The 17,028-nt window shown below is 38.1% G+C and overlaps 2 protein-coding genes across 2 annotated transcripts; both read right to left on the bottom strand.

Moving 5' to 3' along the window:
• Positions 1 to 833: 833 nt before the first annotated feature.
• On the bottom strand, positions 834 to 11,856 carry LOC129261647 (translation elongation factor 2-like). The gene is made up of 5 exons (XM_064100063.1): positions 10,272 to 11,856; positions 5,667 to 5,879; positions 4,615 to 4,797; positions 3,040 to 3,172; positions 834 to 2,480 (listed from the first exon to the last, which is right to left on the bottom strand). Exons 1-5 carry the CDS (start codon positions 10,317 to 10,319, stop codon positions 2,287 to 2,289), a joined length of 771 nt encoding a protein of 256 aa, XP_063956133.1. The 5' UTR covers positions 10,320 to 11,856; the 3' UTR covers positions 834 to 2,286.
• Positions 11,857 to 14,734: 2,878 nt separating this feature from the next.
• LOC135154161 (uncharacterized) lies at positions 14,735 to 16,672 on the bottom strand. Its single transcript, XM_064099448.1, has one exon. It carries the CDS (start codon positions 16,670 to 16,672, stop codon positions 14,735 to 14,737), a length of 1,938 nt encoding a protein of 645 aa, XP_063955518.1.
• Between the last annotated feature and the right edge of the window lie 356 nt (positions 16,673 to 17,028).

The raw sequence follows: 17,028 nt of genomic DNA, 5'->3' as shown, positions 1-17,028 counted from the left end.
AAATTTTGCATTATTTTGAACGGTAGACTTTACAAAATTTTTCAGGAAATCATTTTTCTTTAAAGTACACCAGTTTATCCACCTAAAAATGTATCCATTCATCCATTGATCCAGCACTCATTCCTATCTATTCACAACGGACTCATCCATATACTAGAAATCATTCGATTTACATTACCAGTATTTGTCCATCACTCATTAGATGATCCGACTCCAGTATCGACTCATTCATCTACACAAACATTCTTTTACTGAGCCACTCGCTCAACTGGTCAACCATCCACTGACCCACACACAAGGTCGATCAACACCTTTTTAATACCTCTTGATTAACTCACTCGTCCAAATACTTATCTGCTCACCGACCCACTGGCTCAACTCAAGCCATCCCCATTCAGATCAACTGGCTTATGACCCCGGATTTACTGACCCACTCACGAGTCCACTTAGTTGTCCAATCCCCAGCTTAAATCATCTTTCTATACTCATCCATTCATTAACATATTAAGCTTGACCACCTTATCTACTTATCAATCCATTATTCACTCTATTCGCAGACAATCACACACCATCATGTATCATACACTCAATTCATCCACTCGCCAATGATATCGGCAAATTCATGCCTTTACTTATTCTTTCACCCATCCATTATTCATCCATTCATTTACTAATTCATTCACAGAACCACACATCAATCTACTCGTTCTACTCACTCATTGACTCACTATTTCCTCATTCACTCATTTAAACCCGTCCAACATACAAATCATCATTTCAGTAACCCACTTGCTTGTGTAATGATTCAACCATCAATTATTGCAATTACATGATTATGGTTGGTAAATATCTGGTGTTTAATTCTATAGCATTCATCCTCTTTCCCCAAGATAGTATGCAAGGGAATATACGTTTTCACAATATGACTTCATACCAATACAATGAAACCACTGTCTCTTTATGCTTAGCTCGACATTGACAGGCTAGGCTCTCACACAGGCCCATGCCTGGTTGATCTTCAAGTTACACATGGCAAAACAAGCTATGAAATGGATGTGAGATTCCAGTAAATATTTAGATAACATGGATGTGGGATTCCAGTAAATATTTAGATAACATTAAATATTCAAGTTACACGTTGAATGAAACATACATGATAACCTTAACCTACATGACCCATTTATATGCAAGCTTTAAAGTGCAAACAAATACAGCAGGGATAATGTTTATCATGTAGAAATGCTTCATTCCTTGCTATCACCAACAAATACATCCACAATGCTGGACAAGTCTGAATGTAGAAACATTTTGGTGAATCATTAGCCTTACACAATTTACATGAAAAGCCGAATAAAGCGAGTACCTCGGATATACACATGCATGAATTAGATACATGGTTGGTTATTTCCAAGTTCCTTTTAACCTTGTCAAAGCTGAAATGAATATCATATAAGAAATATTCAATTATTAAAAAAGAAGATTAATTACTGATCAGATTTTAATGAGAACTGCACTAGAAGTAGAAGATGGAAAAACATCTTGAACATTTGAATGAAATCAGATGCTTAATTTCAAAATACCAATTAATAAAATGAGAGATGCCCAATTATTTCTTCATTCATAATATTTGCATGAATTTTTGGACACCCACATATAACAAATCAATTTGCAAATTATAGAAGTGTCTTCTTTCACACAACTTTTTATGGTATTAGAAGTCTAAATCATCCAGCATTTAACATCAATTGGTGAGAGCAAGAATTCATATGCATATATTGTCTTTCTGTGTTGTTTTCCAATAGAAAATACTGCAGTAAGGAAATAAATTATTAATTACATTTCAACCCTACTTTCATCAATCTTGTACCTTAATTTTCATGATGGAAAATATTGCATCACATATGATTTTTCATTATTTTACATGAATATATCTATCAAATTGCCCACTGCCCTTCCTAAAACATAAGAGATAGGGCTTCACAAATAAGGGGAATAAACAAATCACTCAAGATTTTTCCAAGAAAAAAAAGTGACGTAAAATTTTGAAGAGCTACAATATGACCGGTGTCTTGGTACAGAAAGTTTCCTATTGATACATTTCAAATTAAACATCCCAAAGAGTTTGTTGCCCGATGCTTGTTAGCAGATTCATTATTAATCAAATATTCTGCTTGACAGGGACGATATGGTGCCAAGGGGGAAGGAATTGTCATGTAAGATGTATGGATCTGAAATGAGGAAGTTAATCCTCAAAATGCCATGAAATTTGCCGCGATGTTGTTTTCTTTACATCTTGTCGAGGTACTTATCAAGAGATGGTACATTTTCTTGGGAACCCTTGCGTTTTCTGATACCAGTAACAATTGCGCCAGACTTGGTAGTAGGGTCCAAGGGGTCATCATTCATCTTTTCCCAATGGTCGAACACACACTGTGGGAAAGCTTGGCCACCAGTGTTGGAACGAAGATCGGCGGTGAATCCTAATAAAATAAGATCACAATCAAAAACACATACATCAGAATCAATGCAAATCATCAAATTTTCTAGACAATAAAATTATAAGTTAAAGAATACCAAGAAAATACAAGGTTTTATCAAATTGTATTTATAAATGAAAATTTGATGTTTTAATATTTTTTCTTTGCAAATAAGGGAAACTGAACCCGTTTTCGTAAGGAGACAGAGTGGAAGATTTAGGTTCTCCCCCACCCCCTCCCCCTCCTAATATTGCAAGTAGCCGAGCTTTCTTAATAAAAAAAACTTCTTTCAAAATTTTAATGGATAAGGATAAACTATATATTTAAAAAATGTACTCTCCAATTCCATAACAATTTTGATTTTCTTTAAACATTTCACTCTGGTTGGGTCTCTGAGGAATTGTGTTTTTTGCCAGAAACATTTTTCAAGCATAATGCTCAGTGGTTTTGAGTGGCATTATCTGTATTGTATTCCAGTTGGTTCACTGTCCCACCCTATAAATGTTCCAACTGCCATGGATTTCTTTAAATCTATATAGTAAATGGAGAGCTGTATACTTACCAAAAGACTCATTGACGGGCAGGTATGCCTTGACAGCGAACATTGGGGTACCTACTACAGCAGACTCCTCAAACACGTGTCCACGACGTCTATTCAAAACCCCATAGATTCCGCCAACAGCAGCCTCAGGACACTAAAGGAGACACAGTTGGAAACTAGCTCTTTAATGTTGTTCAACAATAATTAACTAGCACATCAATGATGTGGAGCTCCGGATACTCGCAACAAAATTTAACACAATTTTAATTTCAGCCCAGTTGACACTAGTGAATTATATTGCTGACATAAATTGAGGATATAGAATTGAAATTGATGAAGAAATGACATAGAAGCATTTTTTGTGATCTATGAATAAGTTTCATATAAATTAAGCATAAATAATTTTCTAGTCAAAATTCCTTAACTCTGTGTAGAACTTTGGTGAACCTCATGCAGCTCTCAGATGGAACAAAAATAATCAAAATCAATCAACAAATAAATAAGTATTTTTGAAAATATATGAATAAATTAGCATTTTTAATGAATATCAAATTACTGGGTAAAATGAAAATGTGATAAGGAGGTTCCACGTGGGTGTTAGGGAATTGAACATGCTAGACTCGTTAAACAGTCGTTTGTATGAATTTTACAATTTAACAGCTAAAAATCCTGATTATCCGGGAGATTTTGGCATGGGGTCGGGAGAGCGGGAGATTGGATCGCAATCCAGTATTCTCCCGCAGGATCCGGGAGACTTGGAAGCTCTGTCAGTCCCATACCAGGCCAGATCGCTTCCATTTTGCCTCCCCCGCTGTCTGCCCCACAAAGAGAAGACACGCTAAATGTCACAAAAGCTAATGACTGGAACAAAACAATGCTGAATTACGCCAATGCAGAGCTAGAATATGAGCAGAAAATACAACTCTGTCACCTGAAATGTTAATAAGAACCAGCCACAAATGGGGAAGGACGAAGTGACTTTGTGATTGTGGAGTGTGCAGTGCGAATATGTTTTGAAGCTGCCCAGCACGAAAAATTAATCCCACGAAAATAAAATTGTTTACAGTAAATCTTTGCGGGTCAAAGCAACTCTGACAAAAGCACCTCTTTCATACAGGTGCCAGGGGTCATAACTCTGAACAATGAACCTGCCTTTGGTTTTGTATGTGAGAAGGGTTTCATTGATTTTTCTCCTCTATTTTTTTTTTTCAATTAACTTCCTGGGTCTGCAGGGGGATGTATTGATTTTTTTTTAATTGTAAAAAATGTATAACAACTCTCAATTTAGTAGTTTTTAAAGAATGCATCCAAACCAAAACAAAACCATGAAAACTACACAAATACAGGACAAAGGGGGACAGAGGGGTTTCAATGGTGAAGTATGTGGTCATGCAAAAATGCGAAGAAAAAAACATGTATACGAATATTGATGCGAACAAAATACACATAGTTCAGATCTTGCCTAGATTTCATGACAAGATGTGTCCCATAATTTCTGACATTGGTCACTCCTTGTGAACAAATATCACGGCTAACATCAAGAACGTTAATATAACAATCGCGTCAGACAGACCAAACAAAAAATGAAGTATTTACCTGGATCTCAACCAGATAGACGGGTTCTAGAAGCCTGGGACCTGCAGTAAGTTGGCAGGCCATTAGACAACGACGTGTAGTTGGAATGATCTGACCACCACCACGGTGTATAGCATCTGTATGAAGGGTCACGTCGTGTATGTTGAACCTTGTACCACGTACATTTTCTTCAGCAAGGACACCCTATGAGAATAATTAAGAAACATTCAACAAATGCCTTGAAATGTTTGACACAGTGTGACTGTCGGGGAGTTGTCTATTTGCTTTCATACTACATGGTCTAATCCCACTTATTTCATTAACCTATTTTGTCCTTTTCCTATTTAGGGGGTTGTTGAAAGAAAATATTTGCAATCAATTGCAATATTCAGATGAAAATTTACAAGTGATAGATCAACTTTTACTAAAGCAAACCACGTTATGCCTGTTGATACAAGAAGCAAACCATCAATGAATTGCAAATCTGCAATGAAATGCACAAATTTCAATTGATTTTGGGACCTGAAATTGATTTGTGATCAATTGCAAGTTTCTTGCAACATCCCATTAGGCTCTACCAATTTTGTGTGTAACCAGTCTACTTAGGAACAGATAACAATCTCAAAATTAGAACGATACTTTATCAAAAGTAGAATGACAATGTACTTAGGTGTATGACTTAGAAGAAACTGAAACCCAACTGGATGTTCATGGTGCAAAATATCTTTGATAAATTTTAAGTTCATTCGTAATGTTCATTCACTTTTTAATGTTTTATATTGCGAAAAAAGTCAGCATGGAGCATTAGATACGTGTTATACAAATATTGTGTAATTATAATCCACCTGAAACTAAAGTAATATCCCTGTTGTATTTGGCCATAGAACCTAAAACAAAGTTTGTCAAGTTTAAACCAATTCACTTTGTAAGTTTACTTTGATAAACCAGCATATTCATTTATTTTGACCCCATTGACTTAGTATGTTTTTAGTGTTAACAGTCATTTGAGCATCATTTTAACGATTTGACTCGGGCCTAATCTGAACAAGCTCTGAACAGTTGCTTTTACTGACCTCCTTTGTGTACCACTGGAATCCAGCAACTACACTGTCCTTGATCTCGTTCAGGTACTGCACTCCCTTGGCACAGTCGATCAAGAGGTTGGGACCGGTTCCGTCTGGACCAAAGCACCAGATCTTACGTGCTTCATTTACCTCAAAGCCGAAAGTATCAACCAAATAGCGACCTCGAAGTTTGGCGTCCTGCCTGCTTGTGATATCCTTACCCTGTCAATTACAATAAAAAGAAGGCATTGTCATAACGAAAGTAATTTCCAACTGACAATAGTCAGTTTTTACACTTGACTTATGTTTGAACCAAAATTATCTTTGGCTCATGATATAAAGCTGAAGATGTATGCTTTAACCCTAAACAGGCCGGGGGGGGGGGGGGTGTCGAATCAACCCCGCTCAACATTTTCTGCGATCATTCCGCCCGCGAAATTTTTTGACCGCACCACTCGCAGAGTTTTTACTTTTAAGTCTTGCGCAGACCAAATTTACGACGCCCGGGTACGCGATTCTGAAATTACGCAAAAATTTCGCAAGTGCATGTCAGACCAAAAATTGTTCCAAAATGTGATTTTGTGTACAAAGTCAATGCAAATTGAGTTTTCTCATCTTATTCATAAAGATATGATTATTTTTACTTTACACAGCTGAAATCAATTGATTTTAGCATAATTATGCTTAAAAAAGGTTGTGCAATAAATCTGGTGAAAAAAACAAAGAAAAACAATTGGTTGAAAAACAAAAAAATACATAAATTCATAAAACAATAAAATACATAAGAAATTGATATCCAAACCGAAGTTTTTTTTAATTGCGATTGTTAAGAATGCTACAAAGAATATTTTTACCAAAAATTAGCATTCTAGGAGCTTTATTTAGTGAATTACTAGTAGAACAAAAAGTATGATTTATGCATAAATTAGCATAATTAATTCATATAAAATAAAATCTCATTATTTTGGAAAATTTTACCATACAGCCTTGTAGATTGCATCGCACACTACCAGCGTGCAAATTTTTGCGGCGCTCGTGCGATCAGCAGCCGAGATCTCGGGGGGGGGGGGGGGGGTTGAATCAACCCCCCCCCCCTAATCCCATACCACTTTAACCCTAACTAGGCCAGGGGGGGGGGCCTGGCCTAGTTAGGGTTAAAGTGGTATGGGATTCAACAAAAGCTTTGGTTTAGTAGCAGAGCTGCCAACATTGGAATGATAGAATCCAGTAGATTTCGCGGAGGTATGATTTTGTGAGGGAGCGGCGGAACGTTGTCCCACGGATGGGAGTTTTGGGTAGCAAAACACATTAAGAAGCAACATTTGATAGTAACTGACAGCTGTCTAAATCATAAAACAAAATTCCGATAGATTAAATGCACATTAGAGAGAATTCATGAATTGTCATTGACTTAATATACACTTCAGGCAATACAGTAGATTTTTTAAATAATTCATAAAAGAATGCATTCAACATGAAAATACCTTTTTAATAGGCCTGAGCCTAAGAGGGGGAAGGGGCTGCAGTAGTGGTAAACATGGTAAATGAGCTTTATATGTGGACTGTTTAAAGTCTCTGAGGGATTCCTGTGAAAATTGTCACACAGTCCCATTCCGCTTGAAAATTATCTTTATACTTCGAAAAGTATTTTGTCGTCTTGGTCTTCATGATCTCCATGGTCACTGACGATGCGATTGTAGTGTGGATGAATCGCACAGCTCAGCCAGCCAGCGCCAGGCTAGCTCACTCACGAAAGAGAAAATGTTCGAATCCAATCAACCCAAGTGAAAGTAGGCGAAAAAATCTCTACTTTGCTTCTGGTTCTTCAGGATTGTCAATAAAATTATTCCTGAAACTGAAAGTCGGGGTGTAAAAGTAATTCACTTGTTAATCCCATTGTTGATCCACAGTTTCAGCTCGAATAAAGCGCACACAAGCTTACGAAAAATGCCTCGCAGTGCTCGTGAACTTCCCTTCTCGTAGCTTCTTGGCGCAGTGCGGCTGGCTGGAGCCGCGCCGGGGCGCATCGGGGGCCATGTGCATGGAGTACCGCTGAAGTGTTTTCATCACACACATTGCAGAACCCGGAAATAAAATGGCTTGTTAGACTAATTCACCAGTCGTTCAGTAAAGTTATCTTCATTTACATTGGAAATCAATGTATGATTATACAAAAACTGGTTAAGTTACTGGGTAAATGAAAATGTGATAAGGAGGTTCCACGTGGGTGTTATTGAGTTGAACATGCTAGACTCATAAAACAGTCGTTTGTATGAATTTCACAATTTAATATAGGAGTGGGCTATAAATGGGTGATTTTTGGTTTTATTGTGGGAACAGTTTTTTTGTGTTCCTTTTACCTTATCTCAACATGAAATGACAATATTTTTTGTCTCGGGTCCGAGAAAAAAGTGTGCCGGGCCAAAATCCAAAATGGCCGCCAAAACCCCCCAAAATCACAGTTTTGGCCACAACTTTTTTAGTTGGTGGTCATTTTCTCTGGTTTTGGTGTCTATTCATATGTTTTGGGGGGCAGGCAATTCGTTTTTCCTATAATTAGTACTTTTAAACCATTATTTGTAGAGTTAAAAGGTAATTATACCTAAATTTTCCAATTTTTGTAGCCTTTTTTCAGCCAAAAAGTGGGTTTTATCATCCTGGGGTTCTGGGATATTAGATGGTACGAGGTCAACAATATCAAGCAGCTTCATGTAGCTATATTGCTTTTATTCCTCCACTTGGGTTTTACGCATATTTATGAAATATATCTTATCAAATAAAAGAAAATGTAATTTATCCATAGGGGCTATACGGTGTACAATGCACTGTACATACTACACTGCATATATCCATGCATTGACCACCATGGCATATGACAAGGCCTGTATATAAACTTTAGTGTCATAGAAATGAGCTTCAAAGGTTTAGAATTAGATTGTGAATTTGATTCCTTGTCAGCTGATGTACATGGTGAAACCATGAATAGCTTCATGGTGAAACCAGCAACGTAAAATACACTTACATGTAAATATCACATACATGTATATATACGTACATCACATTTTTAGCCATATCCTATTATTTGGAGGCTTTTTTTAAACCTGGTTCTGGTGTCTAACTGGCCTATGTTTATGGGGTCAGGTAACTACCAGTATCATGGTAACGCTGATCAACATCCAATCAGAATAAAGGATTGCCTGCAAGTTACCATTAAGTTAAGTTAACATAATGGTAAATTTTTATATGCAACGGGGCCCAGAATAGCTACAGTGTAAATTACCTCTCTCCGCCCCCTGAATTAGCATATTTGACAAAACATGTCCTCAATTTCTGAGACAAAACATATCTTCAATTTCTGAGGCATCTAATTCTAAACCTGAGAGCTCATTTCTATGACACTATAGTTTATACAAGCCTTGTTATCTGTCATGGTGGCCAATGCATTTATGCAGTGCAGTATGTATGTACAGTACATTGTACATATGTATACTGTTTAGCCCCAATGGATAATTGACATTTTTTTATTTAATAAGATATATTTCACAAATATCCGTAAAACCCAAAGTGGAGGAATAAAAGCAATATAGCTATATGAAGCTGCTTGCTATTGTTGACCTCGTACCATCTAATATCCCAGAACCCCAGGATGATAAAACCTACTTTTTGGCTGAAAAAAGGCTACAAAAATTTGAAAATTTAGGTATAATTACCTTTTAACTCTACAAATAATGGTTTAAAAGTACTAATTATAGGAAAAACAAATTGCCTGCCCCCCAAAACATATGAATAGACACCAAAACCAGAGAAATTGACCACCAAATAAAAAAGTTGTGGCCAAAATTGTGATTTTGGGGGGTTTTGGCGGCCATTTTGGATTTTGGCCCGGCACACTTTTTTCTCGGACCCGAGACAAAAAATATTGTCATTTCATGTTGAGATACATTATAAGGAATAAAAAAAAACTGTTGTCATATTGAAATTACAAAAAAAGTATTTTTGACCCATGTATAGCCCACTCCTATAATAATAGCTAAAAATCCTGATTATCCGGGAGATTTTGGCATGGGGTCGGGAAAACGGGAGATTGGATCGCAATCCAGTATTCTCCCGCAGGATCCGGGAGACTTGGAAGCTCTGTAGTAGGGTCAAGATCACACTTTTCATGGGCCAAGTACATTTAGCAGCTTTAAAACAAGGATACTGCAATCTGATTGGTAAATGAAACCACACACCAACTCAAATTCCAATGTTCATCCAAAAAAAGACTATCATAACATGATAGGCCATTTGTTTTTTTGCAAATTTAAGATATCACCCATAAAATCAAGGCAACAATTGTAAGAATATGGGAAGGCTCTGTAGATATAAATCTGAAGTTCTGCTGTAAAGCTTCACTGATCTGGATTGGCTCTCAGAGTTGGCCACTGTGACTCTTCTTTGACTGAATGTGTGGGGACAGTGGGGTGGCTAAATGTGTGGGGACAGTGGGGTGGCTAAATGTGTGGGGGTGTTTTGTATGTGCAGATTGATGGCAAAATAAATCATACACAAACACTTTGTGAATTGGCAAGTACTAGAGAAGTCATTAAGACACTACTTGTAGCTCTAACTTACCTCATCAATGCTTTCAGGAAGGCCATCTGGCAAAGGTGCAGCTCTCATGAAGAGACGATTGTGCTTGTTGGGTGACTTAGCCAGACAAGTCACACTTGATTCTTCACTAACAGTCTCACGATAAGACACTACAGGGTCAGATTTCTGTCAAGAAAAATAAGATGTTGATTACCAATTAAGAAGGCATTAAATGATTACTTTACTTCCACATTGTCATTATGAATCAATATCAAATTGACTAAGAGCATGCAATTTAGAAAACTATGTAACCTGATTTACTTGTATATGACACTAAATCTGTGATTTCATGTAGAATTTACATCTCCTTTTGCCCCCACATAACATTCATCAAGAGAAATCTGTAATGCAAAAAGATCCCGCTGCAGTTTTTGGCGTTTTTTTCCTTCAATTTGGTTAAAATCAGTACGCCCGTTACCCATGGCATAATCTACAAAATTATAAGATCAAAGTCTGCGAAAAATCTCATTGCTAATCAATTATGCTAATTCATGCATAAGATCAAGTTTGCTCTGATTAACTAAATAATGCCCCTTAAATGCTATTTTTGGTTCACAGAATCTTTATAGGAATCTGATCAAATGAACTTTTTAAAAAATTCAAATTCACATTTATTTTCTTATGTATTCTTATTGTTTTGTAAATTTCTTATGTATTTCTTTGTTTTTGATAGTTTTTTTCAATGGAAATTGTCAGGGATTTTATTTTGACCATAAACAATGTGAAATTATTTATTTTAAACTGTAGAAGGAAAACAAATGACACATTTATTAATTTTGGCTAAAAACACCATTTGAATTGGATTTGTACACAAATTGATGGCAAAAAGAAGCTGCCGAAAACTTTTTTTGAGCAATTTCTGGTCTGCATGCACCTACAGAATGTTGCATAATTTCGGAACTGTGTAACCGGGGGTCACAATTTCGGTCTCAAAAAGTTGCGCGAGACTTGAAAGTAAAAAGTCAGGGAGCGATGCGTCAAAAAAAAAATTGCACGGCAGATTTATTGGGGAAAATGTCGAAAGAGGGCTGAATCATCCCCTCCCCCCCCCCCCCCCCCCCCGTCTAATTAAGGTTAAGACCATATAAGTTACCAACTTATGCCACATTTTCTCATGTGCCATACCTGCCAACAATAAGAAATTGAAAATCCTACTCTGATCGTGCAAAACCTATTTTTTCTTCCAGGATGGTCAACACCATATCAAAGGAGGATCAAAATTTATAAAAAGAAAAATTTCGACCTTTTCTCCCGGCATATGATAGCTTTAGAGTAGACATAAAATAATCTTATTTTCCTATTTAATTTTCCTTTTCTTTCTTTTTCCCATTTTTTCTTTTTTTTTGGTTGATGTCCCTCCCCCAATATCTTTTTTTTCTCATTGTTTGCATTGTACAATATATTTACAGATTTGACAATAAGAACCCTCTTGTTTGAATCACAAAATGTTAAAGTAATGATTACACATGTTCAGGGAGGGATAAGACTTTTTTCATATTCCAGGGACTCGATTTTAAGGTGTGCTCGCCCTCGAAATCACCCAAAATCATGCTTTCGGGGGCGACATAAAATCTGAATGATTCAAATTACACAGGAAATAAATCCCAGAGTCTAGTAACCTAGCATTGGTGAGTTGTCATTCGGCTTTGCTTTTCAAAACGGCTTATTAACTTCCAAAATAAGTTATCTTATTTATTAATTATAAACTAAAAAATCATTTGTTTTCTTTTTCTAGGGGATGAGGCAGAGCTGCCAACCACACTTGACAAAAAATCCTATTATTTCACCCAAAAAATCCTATTTTTGGATAAAAAATCCTATTCATACCCGTCGTGTCCTTTCCTACTATACATCTCATTATTTTGTTGTGCTAACTGTAATTTTTACATCCGACAGGCAAGGTTCCACATTAACTTTCTTTATTGGTGGTCCCAAAAATATAAAGAAAAATATTAATTAAAAATGAATACAACAAACTTCTGAAATATAAATTCTGCAGCCACTACCACTAAGTCACTTTCACTTTGTACATCTTGTATGTAAATCTTGTTTGCTGTTATTTTACTTTGCTAATTGATTTGTGGTAAAATATAAATTGTTCGATCATTGTAAATATAAAATGATTGAAAGAGAGTAAAATGTATTGTTCCCAGGATGTGTGGACTTTTTAAAAAATCTCTGTATAGACACACACTCATAATGATAAAAATAAATAAATAGTGCAAAGCTAACTCATATAAATGTACAAAACAATGATTTTTCCTTTCTTCCTCTTTGAATCCTAAAACTTAGATTATACAGGCTCCAAATCCCATTTATTTTTGTTTTCTCTTTTGCAGCATATTATAGCAGGAGAAAATCACAGAAAAATATGCTGCAAAATTAGAACAATGCATATAAGTGGGAAACGAGCAAAAAAATTAAAAGAATATTACAAAAAGAAAACAAAACTAATAAAAGAAATAAGTGAAATAAAACAAAAGAAAGAAAATGAAGAAAAAACAGAACAGGAAAAAAAAAGAAAAAAGATAAAAATAAGAAAATGGCAAAAGTTATATCTGGAAAAAAAGTGTGAGAAAAGTCCTTTACTTTGCCAAAATATTTGAAAAATTCACATTTCATATCAATGAAATGCCTTCCCAAAGTATTTTCTTTCTGAAGAGAGGTTAAAGACCTCATTTATAAACAAAAAAGGAAAAACTATCTGCTTATTTTTTGCTAGAAAAGACACAGCTTCGAAAGAAACCAATTATCAACATACATACAAATGCCCATATGGGACTGTGATGTACTCACCTATGTGTTTTATGTGTATTAATACATTTGGAAATCGGTCTTTTTGAGTCAAAAGAGAGGTCATAATTCCTGTTTTTAATGCTTGCAAATACTCAGTTTACACCAGATTTTAGTAATATGGACTGTAGAAAGGCATTTCATTGGTGTAAAATGTGACTTTGTCCTAGATTTTCAAAGTTCTGTGGAAGATTTCTTAGCAGCAACATTTCGTATCGTAGCTCCCCGAGTCTGAATAGTGTGATAGCGCACAGATAGCTATAGCTGCAGTGGTTTCATGCAAAGCTCACGCACGCCAGCCGGCCGGCTGGATAATAGCTACTGTATGCTATAGCGGCAAGCCTATGTACTGTCATGTGTGTGTGTATTTGTGTGTAGATCAACAAAAAGGGCGCACGACGAATTGGTTGCAATTTGAACAGTATAAAGTTGATAAATGCGTGCAAAATCGGGAGAAAAATTGTGCTACTTTGAAAATTATTGGTTGCCCGATTCGGGCCACCAAAACTTAACATTTTTCAATAATGATTGCCAGAGGTGGATTTCTGTAATGTCGAGCCTTGCCATAGCTATATTTTCAAAAAATCGTATTTTATTTGTAAAAATCCTAGTGTCGTATTTTAAGTGAAAAATCGTACGGAATACGACAAAATCGTACTATTTGGCAGCTCTGATGAGGTATCATATCAGACAATAAATCATCAAACAAATCTCCATCTTACTAAATAGGTTCATTATTGCGGATTGAAATAATCGCTAGAGGGTATTCATTTGTCTCGCAATCTACTATGGTCAACAAGGAAATTCGTGATCACTCTCGCAAAAAGTGTTCACTGGCTTTCTAGGAAATTCGTGATCACTCTCGCAAAAAGTGTTCACTAGCTTACAAGTTCACGAGCTTTCGAGTGCCGCTGCAACTCTTTATCAAGTGACGAAAATTATCTGATGACGTACTCTATTTATACTTATCTCCAGGACCGTACGCACGAACGCGAGAACAATAGGTGGGCATTGATCCGTTGCGTCGGATGCGGTACGGCCGGTAATCCGTATATGCAAATAAGCCGGGGGTATATGCAAATACGCCGTGGGTCGGCAATATGCAAATTAGACAAAATTGGCGGGCTCGCTAGTTTCCCGTGGGCGGGGGCTGACTAGCTGAGCGGTCCCTCGTTCGGGGCCGGGAACGATCGGGTCGGCGTGCACTGCCAGGTAAGGGGGTATTGTGCTGTCGGATGGTTCGCATCCAGAAGTCGGGGATGTCGATCCCGCTGTCTCTGTTGAAGTTGTTAGGACAAAGACGTATACTAATAGCCTCCTTAATCCTGCGTGTATACCAATGTCTCTCTTTGGCAATGCAATGTACACCCTCCCAATCTGGGTGGTGTTGCTTCTCCCAAGCATGTTCTGCCACCGCGGATGTGTCGGTTCGCTGTAACCGACCATCGCGCTTGTGTTCAGAAATGCGTTCAACTATCGGTCGGGCTGTTTCTCCGATGTAAGACCCGTCACATCCCTGGCAAGGAATGTTGTATACTACGCCATCACGTCTGTGATCAGGGATAGGGTCTTTGGGGTGTACAAGCTGTTTGTGTAAGGTGGTGTCCGAGCGGAAAACCGTTCGGATACCGTGATCTTCTTCTAATCGGCGTTTAAGTTGTTGTGAGAGGCCATCTATGTATGGCAAGACTGTGCAAGTCTTGAAAACCTTCTGATCCCTTGGTGGTTGTTTTTTCTTGAAAGTGTTCTTGATAAAACGGCGTGGGTAGCCGTTGCTGTATGTGTGCTCTTTCTTTCGGGAGTTCAGGTGGGTGAGTTATGATACGTGCTGCTCTGTCGAACAGGCATTTAACAAGACCCTTCTTGACCGATTTGTCGTGATGAGAATCATATGGTATGTATTGGTCTGTATGAGTGGGTTTGCGGTAGACAGAAGTGGAAAGTTTCCCGCCCTCGTGTCTTTGGACTAGCGTGTCAAGGAATGCTAATTTCCCTCCTTGCTCAGTCTCCAGAGTGAACTGGATGGACGGTTGCTGGCTATTCATGTATGAGAGTAGGCTGTCTGTTTCGGATCTATTTACGATTATGAAAGTGTCATCGACGTATCTCTTCCACACCCGAGGGTGGCATGTGGAAGGACACTTGAGCAAAGCGTTCTGTTCAAAACCTTCCATATATAGGTTAGCCACAACCGCTGAGACTGGGCTACCCATTGCTGCTCCTTCTGTTTGCTCATAGAAAGAGCCTCTGTACAGAAAATATGTGGACCTGAGGACGAACTCCAGGAGTTCGGCTATTTGTTCGGGCATAAGTGTGGTACGTTCTGATAATGTGGGATCGGATTGTATGCGTTGCAGGGCCGTACTGCATGCGCCCTCTATCGGTACGTTAGTGAAGAGGGAGACTACATCAAAAGAGATCATGGATTCCTGTTCGTTAACTGTCTGCTCCGATGTGAATTCAGCGAATTCACTGGAGTTGGAAACCGTGTGTTCTGAGCAGTTAGTGAGAGGGGACAGGATGTCCGCCAGGTACTTTGATAGGTTATAGGCAAATGAACCTATGCATGATACTATTGGTCTGAGGGGTATCCCGGGTTTGTGTATTTTGGGCAACCCGTATATTCTAGGTGGCTGTTTCTGTGTGGGCTTTATCTTTTTGTATGTAGCCTCATCTAGAACTTTGTCTTTCTTTAGTGCCAGTAACGTACTGGTCAGTTTGCGACACATTCGATCTGTGGGGTCTTTCTTTAGCATTTTATACGGACCAGAGTTCAGAAGCTCGGTCATTTTGTCTTCGTAGGCGGTACTATCTAAAATGATTGTGGCACTACCCTTATCCGCAGGGAGGATTGTAATGCTATCATCATTCTTGAGTGTCTTAAGAGCATCACGCATCTCTCTTGTGGTATTCGGTTTCGGAGGACGTGCTCTCTGTAGAATGGAATCTACATCTTTTCGTGCGGCATCGGCCGAAACTGGATCAATATACTTGACCGCGGTTTCAACCTTAGCTACAATCTCGGTAATGGGCAATTTTGGGGGCGACACGGCAAAGGCGAGGCCTTTCTTAAGCAATTGCTCCTCGGTGGAGGTGATCTGTCTCGAGGATAGGTTAACAACCCATTTATCCTCATTCGCTAATGAGGCGGTGACCTTCTTCGATTTGGGTTGTATCAACTTTTCAAATTTAGCCTGTTGCCTTTTCTTGCATTTAGCGAAAACATCTGCGTAGATATTTTCATTAACCTTCAGAATGTCTGTACTGTGTTGGGCTTGCATAGTCTCTTTGATATCGGCTTTTAAAGTTTCGTATTCCGTCTTGGCCGAATCAATCGTGCATCTAGTGAGAAAGATGCGTTCTTTCAGAAAACGGAGGGCGGCCGTTTCTGCTACCTTTCTTGCTCCTTTGGTGTTCATAGGAGGCTTGACCCGCAGGTCTTTGGGAACCACTGACGCTTTAATGCAACGCACAAGAAAGGTCAAGTGGTTGGAAAATCGAGCTATCTTTTTACTACATCGTTCGTATCTTCGAGTCAACTTTAGGGCGGGGCGCCCATATGTTCGTTCAATAATACTAAATAGGTTCATTATTGCGGATTGAAATAATCGCTAGAGGGTATTCATTTGTCTCGCAATCTACTATGGACAACAAGGAAATTCGTGATCACTCTCGCAAAAAGTGTTCACTGGCTTTCTAGGAAATTCGTGATCACTCTCGCAAAAAGTGTTCACTAGCTTACAAGTTCACGAGCTTTCGAGTGCCGCTGCAACTCTTTTATCAAGTGACGAAAATTATCTGATGACGTACTCTATTTATACTAATCTCCAGGACCGTACGCACGGACGCGAGAACAATAGGTGGGCATTGATCCGTTGCGTCGGATGCGGTACGGCTGGTAATCCGTATATGCAAATAAGCCGGGGGTATATGCAAATACGCCGGG

The sequence above is a fragment of the Lytechinus pictus genome, chromosome 5, assembly GCF_037042905.1.
Source record: "Lytechinus pictus isolate F3 Inbred chromosome 5, Lp3.0, whole genome shotgun sequence".
Taxonomy (NCBI): domain Eukaryota; kingdom Metazoa; phylum Echinodermata; class Echinoidea; order Temnopleuroida; family Toxopneustidae; genus Lytechinus; species Lytechinus pictus.
Note: the sequence above shows the minus strand (reverse complement) of the source record. Positions and strands in the feature narration are given on the sequence as shown.

Coding starts and splice junctions, on each gene's coding strand:
- LOC135154161 (XM_064099448.1), bottom strand. CDS start 16,672: ATGAACCTATTTAGTATTATTGAACGAACATATGGGCGCCCCGCCCTA.
- LOC129261647 (XM_064100063.1), bottom strand. CDS start 10,319: ATGAGAGCTGCACCTTTGCCAGATGGCCTTCCTGAAAGCATTGATGAG. Junction 5,880..10,271: donor TTCCTGAAAGCATTGATGAG/GTAAGTTAGAGC, acceptor TGTAATTGACAG/GGTAAGGATATCACAAGCAG. Junction 4,798..5,666: donor TCCAGTGGTACACAAAGGAG/GTCAGTAAAAGC, acceptor TTATTCTCATAG/GGTGTCCTTGCTGAAGAAAA.